The sequence below is a fragment of the Tachyglossus aculeatus genome, chromosome 4 (assembly GCF_015852505.1).
Source record: "Tachyglossus aculeatus isolate mTacAcu1 chromosome 4, mTacAcu1.pri, whole genome shotgun sequence".
In the NCBI taxonomy this organism is placed as follows: domain Eukaryota; kingdom Metazoa; phylum Chordata; class Mammalia; order Monotremata; family Tachyglossidae; genus Tachyglossus; species Tachyglossus aculeatus.
Genome location: NC_052069.1, coordinates 9,807,529 through 9,823,134, shown reverse-complemented (window position 1 = coordinate 9,823,134; position 15,606 = coordinate 9,807,529). Strand labels below are relative to the sequence as shown.

The 15,606-nt window shown below is 45.5% G+C and overlaps 1 protein-coding gene across 1 annotated transcript in view; it reads right to left on the bottom strand.

Annotated features, from left to right (window-relative positions):
• Nucleotides 1–15,606, bottom strand: part of CRMP1 (collapsin response mediator protein 1) — a 111,259-nt gene that overhangs the window by 53,944 nt on the left and 41,709 nt on the right. The window contains exon 3 of the mRNA XM_038745595.1: nt 8,277–8,461. Within this exon, the coding sequence (XP_038601523.1) occupies nt 8,277–8,461 (185 nt within the window). The remainder of the gene's footprint in view (nt 1–8,276; nt 8,462–15,606) is intronic.

The following is a 15,606-nucleotide window of genomic DNA, read 5'->3' as shown; positions in this document are numbered from 1 at the left end:
CCCTAACGGTAAGTACCGTGGCTCAGTGGAAAGAGCACGGGCTTTGGAGTCAGAGGTCATGGGTTCAAATCTCGGCTCCACCACTCATCAGCTGTGTGACTTTGGGCAAGTCACTTAACTTCTCTGGGCTTCAGTTACCTCATCTGTAAAATGGGGATTAAGACTGTGAGCCCCACATGGGACAACCTGATCACCTTGTAAATTCCCCAGCGCTTAGAACAGTGCTCTGCACATAATAAGCACTTAATAAATGCCATTATTATTATTATTACCATGCGGAACTGCAGACGTTCGGTCAACTCAGACCCAAGGGGTTGCCAAGGCCCTCCGTGGAGCACGACAGCTGGAAATAGCGTGCCCTAGTGAGAAAAGGGCGGGCCTTGGGGGCAGAGGACCTGGGTTCTAATGGTGGCTCCGCCACTTGCCTGCTGAACGAACTTGGACAAGTCACATTTCTTCTCTGCACCTCAGTTTCCTCATCTGAGAAATGGGTATTCAATGCCTGTCCTCCCTGAGCATCACATGGAACTGGGACTCTGTCCTGCCTGATTAACTCGTACGTACCCCAGCAATTAGAACAGTGCTTTACACATTATAGGCACTTATCAATCAATCAATCAATCGTATTTATTGAGCACTTACTGTGTGCAGAGCACTGTACTAAGTGCTTGGGAAGTACAAGTTGGCAACATATAGAGACGGTCCCTACCCAACAGTGGGCTCACAATCTAGAAGGGGGAGACAGACAACAAAACAAAACATATTAACAAAATAAAATAAATAGAATAGATATGTACAAGTAAAATAAATAAATAAATAGAGTAATAAATATGTACAAACATATATACATATATACAGGTGCTGTGGGGGAAGGGAAGGAGGTAAGGTGGGGGGATGGTGAGGGGGAGGAGGGGGGGGGAGGGGGAGGCAACAAATTAACAAATATCATTACCATCATTCTTCTTCATGTTATTATTATGAGAAGCAGCGTGGCTCAGTGGAAAGAGCACGGGCTTTGGAGCCAGAGGTCATGGGTTCAAATCCCTGCTCTGCCAATTGTCAGCTGTGTGACTTTGGGCAAGTCACTTCACTTCTCTGGGCCTCAGTTACCTCATCTGTAAAATGGGGATTAAGACTGTGAGCCCCCCGTGGGACAACCTGATCACTTTGTAACCTACCCAGTGCTTAGAACAGTGCTTTGCACATAGTAGGCGCTTAATAAATGCCACTATTATTATTATTATTAAGAATAGTAATGATAATAATCCCTTGCTTCTCACCTCCCCTACAATCATGTCGATTTACCCTCCCTTCCAAAGCTAGGAGAATCCAGCTCAGTGGATTTCCAATAGTGTCAAAGAAACTTTTTTTCCTCAGTACTCTGTCAATGACAAATCAAACGGCAAATAAGGGACCGCTTAAAAAGGGAAACTAGGTTTAGAATCTGTGTAATTGATGGTTCTGAATTCACATTTTTAAACCCCCACTGTGTTACAACCCAAAGCAAATTCTATTCTTCTTGAAATCCTAACTCTCCCCAAAGGTTTTCATTCAGATGGATTAATTTGGAGTGTCAGTCCTGCCACACTGTGAATCAACATGTGCGCAAACATAAAAATCACGTATTTGGAAACCTCTCTCCTAAAAGTAATTACATTAACAGGCGAATAATCAGCCCCTTTTCTCTCCTCAATCACACTCTTGACTTACGCAAAGCAGGAAAAGCAAATGTTTTTCTGTTCCAGCCCTCTACCAACAGGTAGCAATAGCACCACCAAGATCATTCATTCATTCATTCAATTCATTCAGTCGTACTTATTGGCATTTGTTAAGCGCTTACTATGTGCCAAGCACTGTCCTTTGTGCGAGCACTGTACTAAGTGCTTGGAAAGCACAATTCGGCAACAAATAGAGACAGTCCCTACCTAACAATGGGCTCACAGTCTAGAAGGGGGAGACAGACAACAAAACAAAACAAGTAGACAGGTGTCAATACCATCAAACACACACAATTCATGATCACAATTCACGAAGTTGAAACTGGGCATTGATGCTTTAGCAAATGGGTTGCGACTTGATCACTTAGTGGTATTTATTAAGCGCCTACTATGTGCAGGACATTGTACTAAGGGTTCGATTCATTTGATTGACTTTAGACTAAGAAATATGCTTGTTCCTTTAAAACAAGGAGGAAGACAGTTAGCCCCTTTTCCCCACTTTCCAAGAGTGAGAGTGAGTCAAAAGGATCTGGGTTCTAATCCCCGCTTCATCACTTGTCTTCTGTGTGATCTTGGACAAGCCACTTAACTTCTCTAGGCCTCAATTACCTCATCTGTAAAATGGGGATTAAGACTGTGAGCCCCAAGAGGGACAGGAACTGTGTCCAACCTGATTATTCATTCATTCAATCATATTTACTGAGCTCTTACTCTCGTGCAGAGCACTGTACTAAACACTTGGAAAGTACAATTCAGCAACAAATAGAGACAATCCCTACCCAACAACGGGCTCACAGTCTAGTTTGTATCTATCCCAGCACTTGGAACAGTGCTTGTCACATAGTAAGCACTTGACAAATGCTATCATTATTATTTATTATTATTATTTTGCCAATAGCAAGCAATCTGTGCAGCAGATGCCTGAAGTCTAGGTTTTTGCGGAAAACTCCCTTATCCTTCCCTTATACTTATATTCCAAATTCAGCAAGCTGGAATAGTTCATTCACTCATTCAATCAATTGCATTTATTGAGTGCTTACTGTATGCAGAGCACTATACTAAACACTTGGGAGAGTACAATACAACAATAAACAGACACATTCCCTGCCCGCAACGAGCTTACAGTCTAGAGCAGGGCGAGACAGACATCAATACAAATAAATAAATGACATATGGACGTAAGTGTTTTGTGGGGCTGGGAGAGAGGGAAGAATAAAGAGAGCAAGTCAGGGCGACACAGAAGGGAGTGGGAGAAGAGGAAAGGGGGGCTTAGTCTGGGAAGGCCTCTTGGAGGAGATGGGCTTTCAATAAGTCTTCGAAGGGAGGGAGGGTCATTGTCTGGAGAATTTGAGGAGGGAAGATGTAACAGACGAAGACGTAACAGACCAGAGACAGGGTTTGGGCTAGAGGTCGGCGGCAAGATAGCTGTGATGGAGGCTGATGCAGATGGGAGAAGGAGTAGAGTACTAAATGTTTGACTGAGTACAACATAATTGAGTAGAACAGAGAAGCCTCCTCCTCCTTCCCTCACCCCCAACGATCTGGCCTCCTACTTCATTAACAAAATTAAATCCAGCAGGTCCGACCTCCCCAAAGTCTCTTCCCCCCTTTCTCCAACCCCCCGGCTCTCAACACTCCCTGCTACTCTCCCATCCTTCCCAGCGGTATCCTCAGAGGAGCTCTCCTCCCTCCCCTCAAGTGCTACTCCGGCCACCTGTGCTTCTGACCCCATTCCCTCTCATCTCATGAAATCTCTCACTCCATCCCTTCTCCCCTCCTTAACTTCCATCTTCAACTGCTCACTCTCCACTGGTTCCTTCCCCTCTGCCTTCAAACATGCCCACGTCTCTCCCACCCTAAAGAAACCCTCTCTTGACCCCACCTCACCTTCTAGTTATCGTCCCATATCCCTCCTACCATTCCTTTCCAAACTCCTTGAACGAGTTGTCTACACGCACTGCCTACAATTCCTCAACAACAACTCTCTCCTCGACCCCCTCCAGTCTGGCTTCCGTCCCCTTCATTCCACGGAAACTGCCCTCTCAAAGGTCACCAATGACCTCCTGCTTGCCAAATCCAAGGGCTCATACTCTGTCCTAATCCTCCTCGACCTCTCAGCTGCCTTTGACACTGTGGACCACCCCCTTCTCCTCAACATGCTATCTGACCTTGGCTTCACAGACTCCGTCCTCTCCTGGTTCTCCTCTTATCTCTCCGGTCGTTCTTTCTCAGTCTCTTTTGCAGGCTCCTCCTCCCCCTCCCATCCTCTTACTGTGGGGGTTCCCCAAGGTTCAGTGCTTGGTCCCCTTCTGTTCTCGATCTACATGCACTCCCTTGGTGACCTCATTCACTCCCACGGCTTCAACTATCATCTCTACGCTGATGACATCCAGATCTCCATCTCTGCCCCTGCTCTCTCCCCCTCTCTCCAGGCTCGCATCTCCTCCTGCCTTCAGGACACCTCCATCTGGATGTCTGCCCGCCACCTAAAGCTCAACATGTTGAAGACTGAACTCCTTGTCTTCCCTCCCAAACCTTGTCCTCTCCCTGACTTTCCCATTTCTGTTGACGGCACTACCATCCTTCCCGTCTCACAAGCCCGCAACCTTGGTGTCATCCTCGACTCCGCCTTCTCATTCACCCCTCACATCCAAGCCGTCACCAAAACCTGCCGGTCTCATCTCCACAACATTGCCAAGATCCGCTCTTTCCTCTCCATCCAAACTGCTACCCTGCTCATTCAAGCTCTCGTCCTATCCCGTCTGGACTACTGCACTAGCCTTCTCTCTGATCTCCCATCCTCGTGTCTCTCTCCACTTCAATCCATACTTCATGCTGCTGCCCAGATTATCTTTGTCCAGAAATGCTCTGGGCATATCACTCCCCTCCTCAAAAACCTCCAGTGGCTACCAATCAATCTGCGCATCAGGCAGAAACTCCTCACCCTGGGCTTCAAGGCTGTCCATCACCTCGCCCCCTCCTACCTCACCTCCCTTCTCTCCTTCTACAGCCCACCCCGCACCCTCCGCTCCTCCGCCGCTAATCTCCTCACCGTACCTCGTTCTCGCCTGTCCCGCCATTGACCCCCAGCCCACATCATCCCCCGGGCCTGGAATGCCCTCCCTCTGCCCATCTGCCAAGCTAGCTCTCTTCCTCCCTTCAAGGCCCTGCTGAGAGCTCACCTCCTCCAGGAGGCCTTCCCAGACTGAGCCCCTTCCTTCCTCTCCCCCTCATCCCCCTCTCCATCCCCCCCATCTTACCTCCTTCCCTTCCCCACAGCACCTGTATATATGTATATATGGTTGTACATATTTATTACTCTATTTATTTATTTATTTATTTTACTTGTACATATCTATCCTATTTATTTTATTTTGTTAGTATGTTTGGTTTTGTTCTCTGTTTCCCCCTTTTAGACTGTGAGCCCACTGTTGGGTAGGGACTGTCTCTATATGTTGCCAATTTGTACTTCCCAAGTGCTTAGTCCAGTGCTCTGCACATAGTAAGCGCTCAATAAATACGATGAAGAAGAAGAAGAAGAAGAAGCAGCGTGGCTCAGTGGAAAGAGCATGGGCTTTGGAGTCAGAAGTCGTGGGTTCAAATCCTGGCTCTGCCAATTGTCAGCTCTGTGACTTTGGGAAAGTCACTTAACTTCTCTGTGCCTCAGTTACCTCATCTGTAAAATGGGGATTAAGACTGTGAGCCCCCCGTGAGACAACCTGATTTCCTTGTAACCTCCCCAGCGCTTAGAACAGTGCTTTGCACATAGTAAGCGCTTAATAAATGCCATTATTATTATTATTATTATTTTATAACAGAGTTGGTACACAAGTATACAAGTCCTCTGCCCACAGTGAGCTTACAGTCTAGAGGGGGAGATAATAATGATAATAATAATAATTACGGTACTTGTTACGGGCTTGCTACGTGCCAAGCACTGTTCTAAACTCTGGGGTAGATACGAGGTAGTCAGGTTGGACACAGCCCCTAAGGTTTCGAAGGAGGGGAGGAAAATCTGTCGAGTATGACAAATAATAATAATAATAATAATAATAATAATAATAATAGTAATGATGGTGTTTGATAAGCGCTTACTATGTGCCAAGCACTATTCTAAGCGCTGGGGTACATACAAGGTGATCAGGTTGTCCCATGTGGGGCTCACAGTCTTAATCCTCATTTTACAGATGAGGTAACTGAAGCCCAGAGAAGTTGTGACTTGCTCAAAGTCACACAGCTGATTAGTGGCAAGGAAGGTATTCCAGGCCAGAGGCAGGATGTGGGCAAGAGGTTGGCTGAGAGATAGATGAGATTGAGGAACAGTGAGAAGGTTGGCATTAGAGGAGCGACATGAACAGGCTGGGATGTAGTAAGCTCACTGAGGGCAGGTAACCTCGACCAACTCTGTTATATTTTACTCTCCCAAGTGTAAGCTTAGCACAGTGCTCTGCATATAGTCTGTCTCCCCTTTTAGAATGTAAGCTCATGGTGGGCAGGGAATGTGTCCGTTTACCGCTATATATATATTTTTTATGGCATTTATTATGCGCTTACTATGTGCAAAGCACTGTTCTAAATGCTGGGGAGGTTACAAGGTGATCCGGTTGTCCCACGGGGATATTGTACTCTACCAAGTGCTTAGTACAGTGCTCTGCACACAGCGCAAAATAAATACAAATGAATGACTGACTCAGTGAGCGCTCAATAAATATGATTGATTGATAAAATATGATGGTTGATAGTAGGAAATCGGGGAGGTAAGATAGAAGAGGGCAAGCTGATTGAGTGCCTGAAAGCCAACAGTAAGGCATTTCTGCTTAAATCTTCAGCTTCTTTCCTCCGACCACCCCTCTACTCTCCGCCCCCTGCCAAAATGTAAGCTTACTGTGGGCAGGGAATATGTTTGTTTTTTGTTGTCTTGTACTCTCCCCAGCACTTAGTACAGTAAGCAGTCAATAAATGATTGAATGAATGATGGAATGAACGATTGCCAGCCATGTTCCCACTGGGGTAGGGAGAGCAGTTGTAATAATAATAATGATAATAATAATAATAATAATAATAATAATAATAATAATAATAATAATTGTGGTATTAATTAAGCACTTACTATGTGTGTGTTAAGCACTTACTATGTGCCAGGCTCTGTACTAAGTGCTGGGGTAGATAGAAGCAAATTGAGTTGGACACAGTTCCTGTTCTACATGGGTCTCACAGTCTTAATATGAGAAGCAGCGTGGCTTAGTGGAAAGAGCACGGGCTTGGAAGTCAGATGTTGGAATCCCAGCTCTGCCATTTGTCAGTTGGGTGACTTTGGGCAAGTCACTCCACTTCTCTATGCCTCAGTTCCCTCATCTGTAAAATGGGGCTAAGACTGTGTGCCCCACATTGGGACAAACTGATAACCTTGAATCTACCACAACCCATAGAACAGTGCTTGGCACACAGTAAGTGCTTAACAAATACCATCATTACTATTATTATTAATCCCCATTTTACAGATGAGGGAACTGAGGCCAGAGTAGTGAAGTGACATGCCCAAGGTCACGCAGCAGAGAAGTGGCAGAACCGGGATTAGAACTCTTTACCTTATGACTCCCAGCCCCGTGCTCTATCCACTAATAATGATGGTGTTTGTTAAGCACTTACTATGTGCCAAGCACTGTTCTAAGCACTGGGGGACACACACATGGTGATCAGGTGGGGCTCACAGTCTTAATTCCCATTTTACAGATGAGGTAACTGAGGCCCAGAGAAGTGAGCGGCTTGCCCAAAGTCACAAAGCTGACAAGTGGCAGGGCCGGGATTAGAACCCACGACCTCTGACTCCCAAGCCCGGGCTCTTTCCACTGAGACACACTGCTTCTCTAGTCACTGTGCCTCTGTTTCCTCATCTGGAAAATGGGGATTAGGACTGTGATCCCCATGTGGGACACAGACTGTGTCCAACCTAATTAATCTGTATCAACTCCAGCGCTCAGCGCAGTGCCTGGTAGGTAGTAAGCACTTGGCAAATATTGTGAAAAAAAACCCCCAAAACAAGCCTCCAATTTGGCAATGTGAGCATTCATTCAATCGTATTTAGAGAAGCAGCATGGCTCAGTGGAAAGAGCCCGGGCTTTGGAGTCAGAGGTCACGGGTTCAAATCCCGGCTCTGCCACATGTCAGCTGTGTGACTTTGGGCAAGTCACTTAACTTCTCTGTGCCTCAGTTCCCTCATCTGTAAAATGGGGATTAAGACTGTGAGCCCCCCGTGGGACAACCTGATCAGCTTGTAACCTCCCCAGCGCTTAGAACAGTGCTTTGCACATAGTAAGCACTTAATAAATGCTATCATTATTATTATTATTTATTGAGCACTTACTGTGTGCAGAGCACTGTACTAAGCACTTGGGAAGTACAAGTTGGCAACATATAGAGACGGTCCCTACCCAACAGCGGGCTTACGGTCTAGAAGGGGGAGACGGACAACAAAACATATTAACAAAATAAAATGAATAGAATAAATATGTACCAGTAAAATAAATAAAGCTGTGAAGCAGAAGGTGCAGCACTTACTGATCATGGTTGTGCCTCCCGCCAGGGCCGCTTTAGTGCCTTGGTAGAAATCATCGATGGTGGTCACGCCGTGGGAGGGCTTCTGGAGGTAGGTGTTGACGTCGATTCCCCCCGGCATGACCATCCGGCCGTTGGCTTCGATTGTCTTCACTCCGCCCGGAACGATTAGATTCTCGCCTATTTGTCTAAACAACAACAGAACACAGGTTGCTTGAGAAGCAGTATTGCCTAATGGGTAGAGCACAGTCTTGGGAGTCAGAAGGTCATGGGTTCTAATCCCTGCTCTTTCACAGGTCTGCTGTATGACTTTGGGAAAGTCACGTTACTTCTCTGGCCCTCAATTACCTCATCTGTAAGATGGGGATGAAGACTGTGAGCCCCGTAGAGAAGCAGCGTGGCTCAATGGAAAGAGCCCGGGCTTTGGAGTCAGGGGTCATGGGTTCAAATCCCAGCTCCGCCACTTGTCAGCTGTGTGACTTTGGGCAAGTCACTTCACTTCTCCGGGCCTCAGTTCCCTCATCTGTAAAATGGGGATTAAGACTGTGAGCCCCCCATGGGACAACCTGATCACCTTGTAACATCCCCAGTGCTTAGAACAGTGCTTTGCACATAGTAAGCACTTAATAAATGCCATTATTATTATGTGGGACAACCTGATTACCTTGTATCTATCCCAGCGCTTACAACAGTGCTTGGTACATAGTAAGCATTTGACAAATACCATCATTATTATTATTCATTCATTCATTCAATCGTGTTTATTGAGCGCTTACTGTGTGCACAGCACTGTACTAAGCGGTTGGAAAGTACAATTCGGCAACAGATAGAGACAATCCCTTCATTATTACTTCACCTGGAAAACGGGGATTAAGACTGGGAGCCCCACGTGGGACAACCTGATTACCTTGTATCTATCCCAGTGCATAGAACAGTGTGTGGCACATAGTAAGCACTTAACAAATACCATCATCATTATTACTATCATTATTATTATTATTACCTCATCTGGAAAATGGGGATTAAGACTGGGAGCCCCACGTGGGACAACCTGATTACCTTGTATCTACCCCAGCGCATAGAACAGTGAGTGGCACATAGTAAGCACTTAACAAATACCATCATCATTACTATTATCATTATTATTATTATTACCTCATCTGGAAAATGGGGATTAAGAGTGTGAGCCTCTGTCTCACAAAGACTCTGTCTGACCTAATTAACTTGTATCTACCCCAGGGCTTAAAACAGTGCTCGGCACAAAGTGCTTAACAAGTACCATAATAATAATAATAACTATTTTGAATATTTTGTACTTTTGAATACAAAAGTACAAAATATTCAACTGACCAGCATGCTCCTCCGCCTCTTCTGGTGAGACTAAATGAGTCTGCTTCCCTCATTCCGAAGACAAGTCAATCATCAATCAATCGATGGGATTTATTGAGTGTTTTCTGGGTGCTGAGCGCTGGGGAGGTTACAAGGCGATCAGGTTGTCCCTTGGGTGGGCTCACAGTCTTCATCCCCATTTTACAGATGAGGTAACTGAGGCACAGAGAAGTGAAGTGACTTGCCCAAAGTCACACAGCTTATAATTGGCGGAGCCGGGATTTGAACCCATGACCAAAGCCCATGCTCTTTTCCACTGAGCCACGCACAAAGTAGACACCTAATATATATAAATATTGACTGATGTATGGCAGTTGAGAGTCACGGTCAGAGATAGAATTAAAAAAACCACTTAACACTCTTTGGGGGTGGGGTTTCCTCCTCCTTCCTTTTGATGTCAATTCCTAATAATGTGTCTTTACAGTTCCCCTAGGGACCCATACAACCCTTCAGTAAATTGCACCCACCAACACTTCCAACTGCAGTTCTGAATCAATTCTCGCAATTAAGCTTAGAGTTAAAAAAAATACAAAGTAATGAAAAATTAGCCACAGACTGAAGCCACAATTTCCTCCAGGCCCACTAGACAGTAATTCCCATTAAAATGAATGATAATAGTGATATCTGTCAAGCACTTATTAAAGGTCAAGAGAAGGGGCATGTCGTAGTGGAAGGATCACATGCCTAGGAGTCAGAGGACCTGGGTTTTAAATCTGGCTCTGTTACTTGTCTGCTGTATGACCTTGGGCAAGTCCCTTCACTTCTACATTACCCTTTCATTACCCTTACATTACCCCCATCCCCCCCATCCCCTTCTCTTCCCCATCCCCCATATCCCTTCTCTTTCCCCAGCCCCTTCTCTCAGTCATGGGTTCGAATCCCGGCTCTGCCACATGTCTGCTGTGTGACCTTGGGAAAGTCACTTCACTTCTCTGTGCCTCAGTTCCCTCATCTTTCAAATGGGGATGAAGACTGTGAGCCCCATGTGGGACAACCTGATCACCATGTATCCCTCCCCCCAGCGCTTAGGACAGTGCTTTGCACATAGTAAGCGCTTAACAAATGCAGCGTGGCTCAGTGGAAAGAGCCCGGGCTTTGGAGTCAGAGGTCATGGGTTCGAATCGCGGCTCTGCCACTTGTCAGCTGTGTGACTTTGGGCAAGTCACTCCACTTCTCTGCGCCTCAGTTACCTCATCTGTAAAGTGGGGATTAAGACTGTGAGCCCCCCAGGGGACAACCTGATCACCTTGTTACCTCCCCAGCGCTTAGAACAGTGCTTTGCACATAGTAAGTGCTTAATAAATGCTATTATTATTATTATTATTATTATTATTATTATTATTACCTCCTCTGTAAAATGAAGATCCAACACCTGATCTTCCTCCTATCTCATCTGCAATATGGGGACTGAAACTGTAAACCCCATGTGGGATATGGATCATGCCCAACCTGACTAACTTGTAACTTGAGAAGCAGCGTGGTTCAGTGGAAAGAGCCCGGGCTTTGGAGTCAGAGGTCATGGGTTCAAATCCCAGCTCCGCCAATTGTCAGCTGTGTGACTTTGGGCAAGTCACTTCACTTCTCTGGGCCTCAGTTACCTCATCTGTAAAATGGGGATTGACTGTGAGCACCCCGTGGGACAACCTGATCACCTTGTAACCTCCCCAGTGCTTAGAATAGTGCTTTGCACATAGTAAGTGCTTAATAAATGTCATAATAATAATAATTATCATTATTTAGACTGTGAGGACATATAGGACAGGGACTGTGTCCGACCTGATTAACCTATACCTACCCTAGCGTTTAGAACAGTGTTCGACACATATGAAACATGTAACAAATACTATCAGTCAACCCATCAATGGCTGACTCCACTCATTCGCTCCTCACTATTGGCTTCAAAGCTCTCCATCTGTCCTGAGTGAATGGTATTTACTGAGCACTTACTGTGTGCAGGGTACTGTACTAAGCACCTGGAAGAGCACAATATAACAGAGTTGGTAGACATGCACCAGTTATTATTATTATTATTATTATTATTATCATTATTATTTTTATTCTAAGCACCATGCTAATCACTGGAGTAAATACAAGAAAATTAGATTGGTCACTGTCCTGGTCCTTCTGGGGGGTCATAGTCTGAGAAGGAGGGAAAATGGGTTATTTTATCCTTATTTTACAGCTGCGAAAACTGAGGCCCAGAGGAGTTGAGTAAACTGCCCACCGTAGCTCTTCAGACGAAATGGGAAGATAGTAAGAATGTATGGGTCAACTCACGAAAACTAAACTTTGATTTTAAGAAGAGTGTGATGGATTTCCAGATCCAAGCCCCATCCCTTAGGTGTATCCCGATTCCTTGAGAAGCAGCATGGCATTCATTCATTCATTCATTCAATCGTATTTATTGAGCGCTTACTGTGTGCAGAGCACTGTGCAAAGCGCTTGGGAAGTACAAGTTGGCAACATAGAGAGACGGTCCCTCCCCAACAGCGGGCTCACAGTCTAGAAGGGGAAGACAGAGACCGAAACAAAACATATTAACAAAATAAAATAAATGGAATAAATATGTACAAATAAAATAAATAAATAAATAGAGTAAAAAATTAGTACAAACATATATACATAAATACAGGTGCTGTGGGGAGGGGAAGGAGGTAAGGCGTGGGGGATGGGGAAGGGGAGGAGGGGGAAAGGGAGGAGGCCTGGGAGTCAGAAGGTCATGGGTTCTAATTCCGGCTCCGCCACTTGTCTGCTGTGTGACCTTGGGCAAGTCACTTTACTTCTCTGTGCCTCAGTTCCCTCATCTGTGAAATGGGGACTGAGACTGTGAGCCCCACATGCGACGGGGACTGCGTCCAGCCTGATTTGCTTGTATCTACCCCAGTGCTTAGTACAGTGCCTGGTACATAGTAAGTGCCTAATAAATGCCATTAAAAAAAAAAGGTCACAAAGATTACAAGCCTTGGATGAGATCTTACCTTCCCTCAGAGAAACATGGCTCAAAGGATGATGGACCCACAGAAAGCAGTGACACAGTCTAATGGACAGAAGCAATGTGGCCTAGTGGAAAGAGCGCAGGCCTGGGAGCCAGAGGCCCTGGGTTCTAATCCCGGCTCTTTTACTTGTCAGCTGTGTGACTTTGGGCAAGTCACTTTACTTCTCTGTGCCTCAGTTATCTCATCTGTAAAAGGGGGATTAAGACTGAGAGTCCCACGTGGGACAACCTGATTCATTCATTCATTCAATCGTATTTATTGAGCGCTTACTGTGTGCAGAGCACTGTACTAAGTGCTTGGGAAGTACAAATTGGCAACATATAGAGATGGTACCTACCCAACCACAGGCTCACAGTCTAGAAGTGGGGGACAGAAAACAAAACAAAACATGTGGACAGGTGTCAAGTCATCAGAATAAATAAAAATAAAGCTAGATGCACATCATTAACAAAATAAATAGAATAGTAAGTATGTACAAATCTGATAACCTTGTATCTACCCCAGCACTTAGTATAGTGACTGAGTTCATCTGTAACTATTAAGGATGTTGGCAAGCACAGGTGTCTATGTCCAAAACTGAACTCCTCTTCCTCCCCAAATCAGGGAATGTGTCTGTTTATTGTTCTATTGTGCTCTCCCAAGTGCTTAGAACAGTGTTCTGCACATAGTAAGCGCTCAATAAATATGACAATGAATGAATGAATGAATGAAATCCTCTTCAGACCATGTTTCTCCACTCCTCAAGTAACTCCAGTGGTTACCCATCTACCTCCGGCTCAGTGGAAAGAGCCCGGGCTTGGGAGTTAGAGGTCATGAGTTCTAATCCCCGCTCCGCCACCTGTCTGCTGTGTGACCTTGGGCAAGTCACTTCACTTCTCTGAACCTCAGTGACCTCATCTGTAAAATGGGGATTAAGACTGTGAGTCCCACGTGGGACAACCTGATTACCTTGTATCCACCCCAGCGCTTAGAACCGTGCTTGGCACATAGTAAGAGCTTTACAAATACCGCTAAGCGCTTGGTACAGTGCTCTGCACACAGTAAGCACACGATAAATACAATTGGATGAATGAATGAATGAATACGATTGCATGAATGAATGGAATCCTTTCCTCCACACAACTTTCCTATGACAGTTGAACATAACAAATGCCATCATTATTAGTATTATAAACAAAAACTTCTCACCAGTGACCTTAATCTTTAATCTTTAATCTCCCCACTTCAATCCATACTTCATGCTGCTGCCTGGATTGTCTTTGTCCAGAAATGCTCTGGGCATATTACTCCCCTCCTCAAAAATCTCCAGTGGCTACCAATCAATCTGCGCATCAGGCAGAAACTCCTCACCCTGGGCTTCAAGGCTGTCCATCCCCTCGCCCCCTCCTACCTCACCTCCCTTCTCTCCTTCTACAGCCCACCCCGCACCCTCCGCTCCTCCACTGCTAATCTCCTCACTGTTAGGCCTTGTTCTCGCCTGTCCCGCCATCGACCCCCGGCCCACGTCATCCCCCGGGCCTGGAATGCCCTCCCTCTGCCCATCCGCCAAGCTAGCTCTCTTCCTCCTTTCAAGGCCCTACTGAGAGCTCACCTCCTCCAGGAGGCCTTCCCAGACTGAGCCCCTTCCTTCCTCTCCCCCTCGTCCCCCTCTCCATCAACCCCATCTTACCTCCTTCCCTTCCCCACAGCACCTGTATATATGTATATATGTTTGTACATATTTATTACTCTATTTATTTATTTATCTTACTTGTACATATCTATTCTATTTATTTTATTTTGCTAGTATGTTTGGTTTTGTTCTCTGTCTCCCCCTTTTAGACTGTGAGCCCACTGTTGGGTAGGGACTGTCTCTATATGTTGCCAATTTGTACTTCCCAAGCGCTTAGTACAGTGCTCTGCACATAGTAAGCGCTCAATAAATACGATTGATGATGATGATAATATCATATTCTATTTATTTTATTTTGTTAGTACATTTGGTTTTGTTCTCTGTCTCCCCCTTCTAGACTGTGAACCCGCTGTTGGGTAGGGACTGTCTCTATGTGTTGCCGACTTGTACTTCCTAAGCGCTTAGTACAGTGTTCTGCATACAGTAAGTGCTCAATAAATATGATTGATTGATTGATTGATTTAAAGCATTTCATCCCCTGGCCCTTCCTTTCTCACCTTGCTACTCTCCTTCTACCCAGCCCACACTCTGCTCCTCTAATGTTAACTCTTCACTGTCCCTCCATCTCATCTATCTTGCCGCCGACCTCTCGCCCACCTCCTACCTCTGGCCTGGTACGCCGTCCCTCCTCATAACAGGCAGATAACTGCTCTCCCCCACTTCAAAACCCATCTCCTGCAAGAAGCCTTCCCTGACTAAATCCTCCTCTCCTTTTCTCCCACTCTCTTCTGTGCCGCTCTTACTTGCTCGTTCATTCATCCTCCCTTCCTTCACCACAGCGCATATGTGAATATCTGTATACACACTTGTAATTTATTTATTTACTTATTTATATTAATATCTGCCTCCTGCTCTAGACTGTGAGCTCACTGTGGGCAGGAACGTGTCTGTTTGTTGTCATATTCATCATCATCATCATCAATCAATCGTATTTATTGAGCGCTTACTATGTGCAGAGCACTGTACTAAGCACTTGGGAAGTACAAATTGGCAACATATAGAGACAGTCCCTACCCAACAGTGGGCTCACAGTCTAAAAGGGGGTGACAGAGAACAAAACCAAACATACTAACAAAATAAAATAAATAGAAGAGATATGTACAAGTAAAATAAATAAATAAATAAATAGAGCAATAAATATGTACATACATATATACAGGTGCTGTGGGGAAGGGAAGGAGGTAAGATGGGGGGATGGAGAGGGGGACGAGGGGGAGAGGAGGAAGGAAGGGGCTCAGTGTGGGAAGGCCTCCTGGAGGAGGTGAGCTCTCAGTAG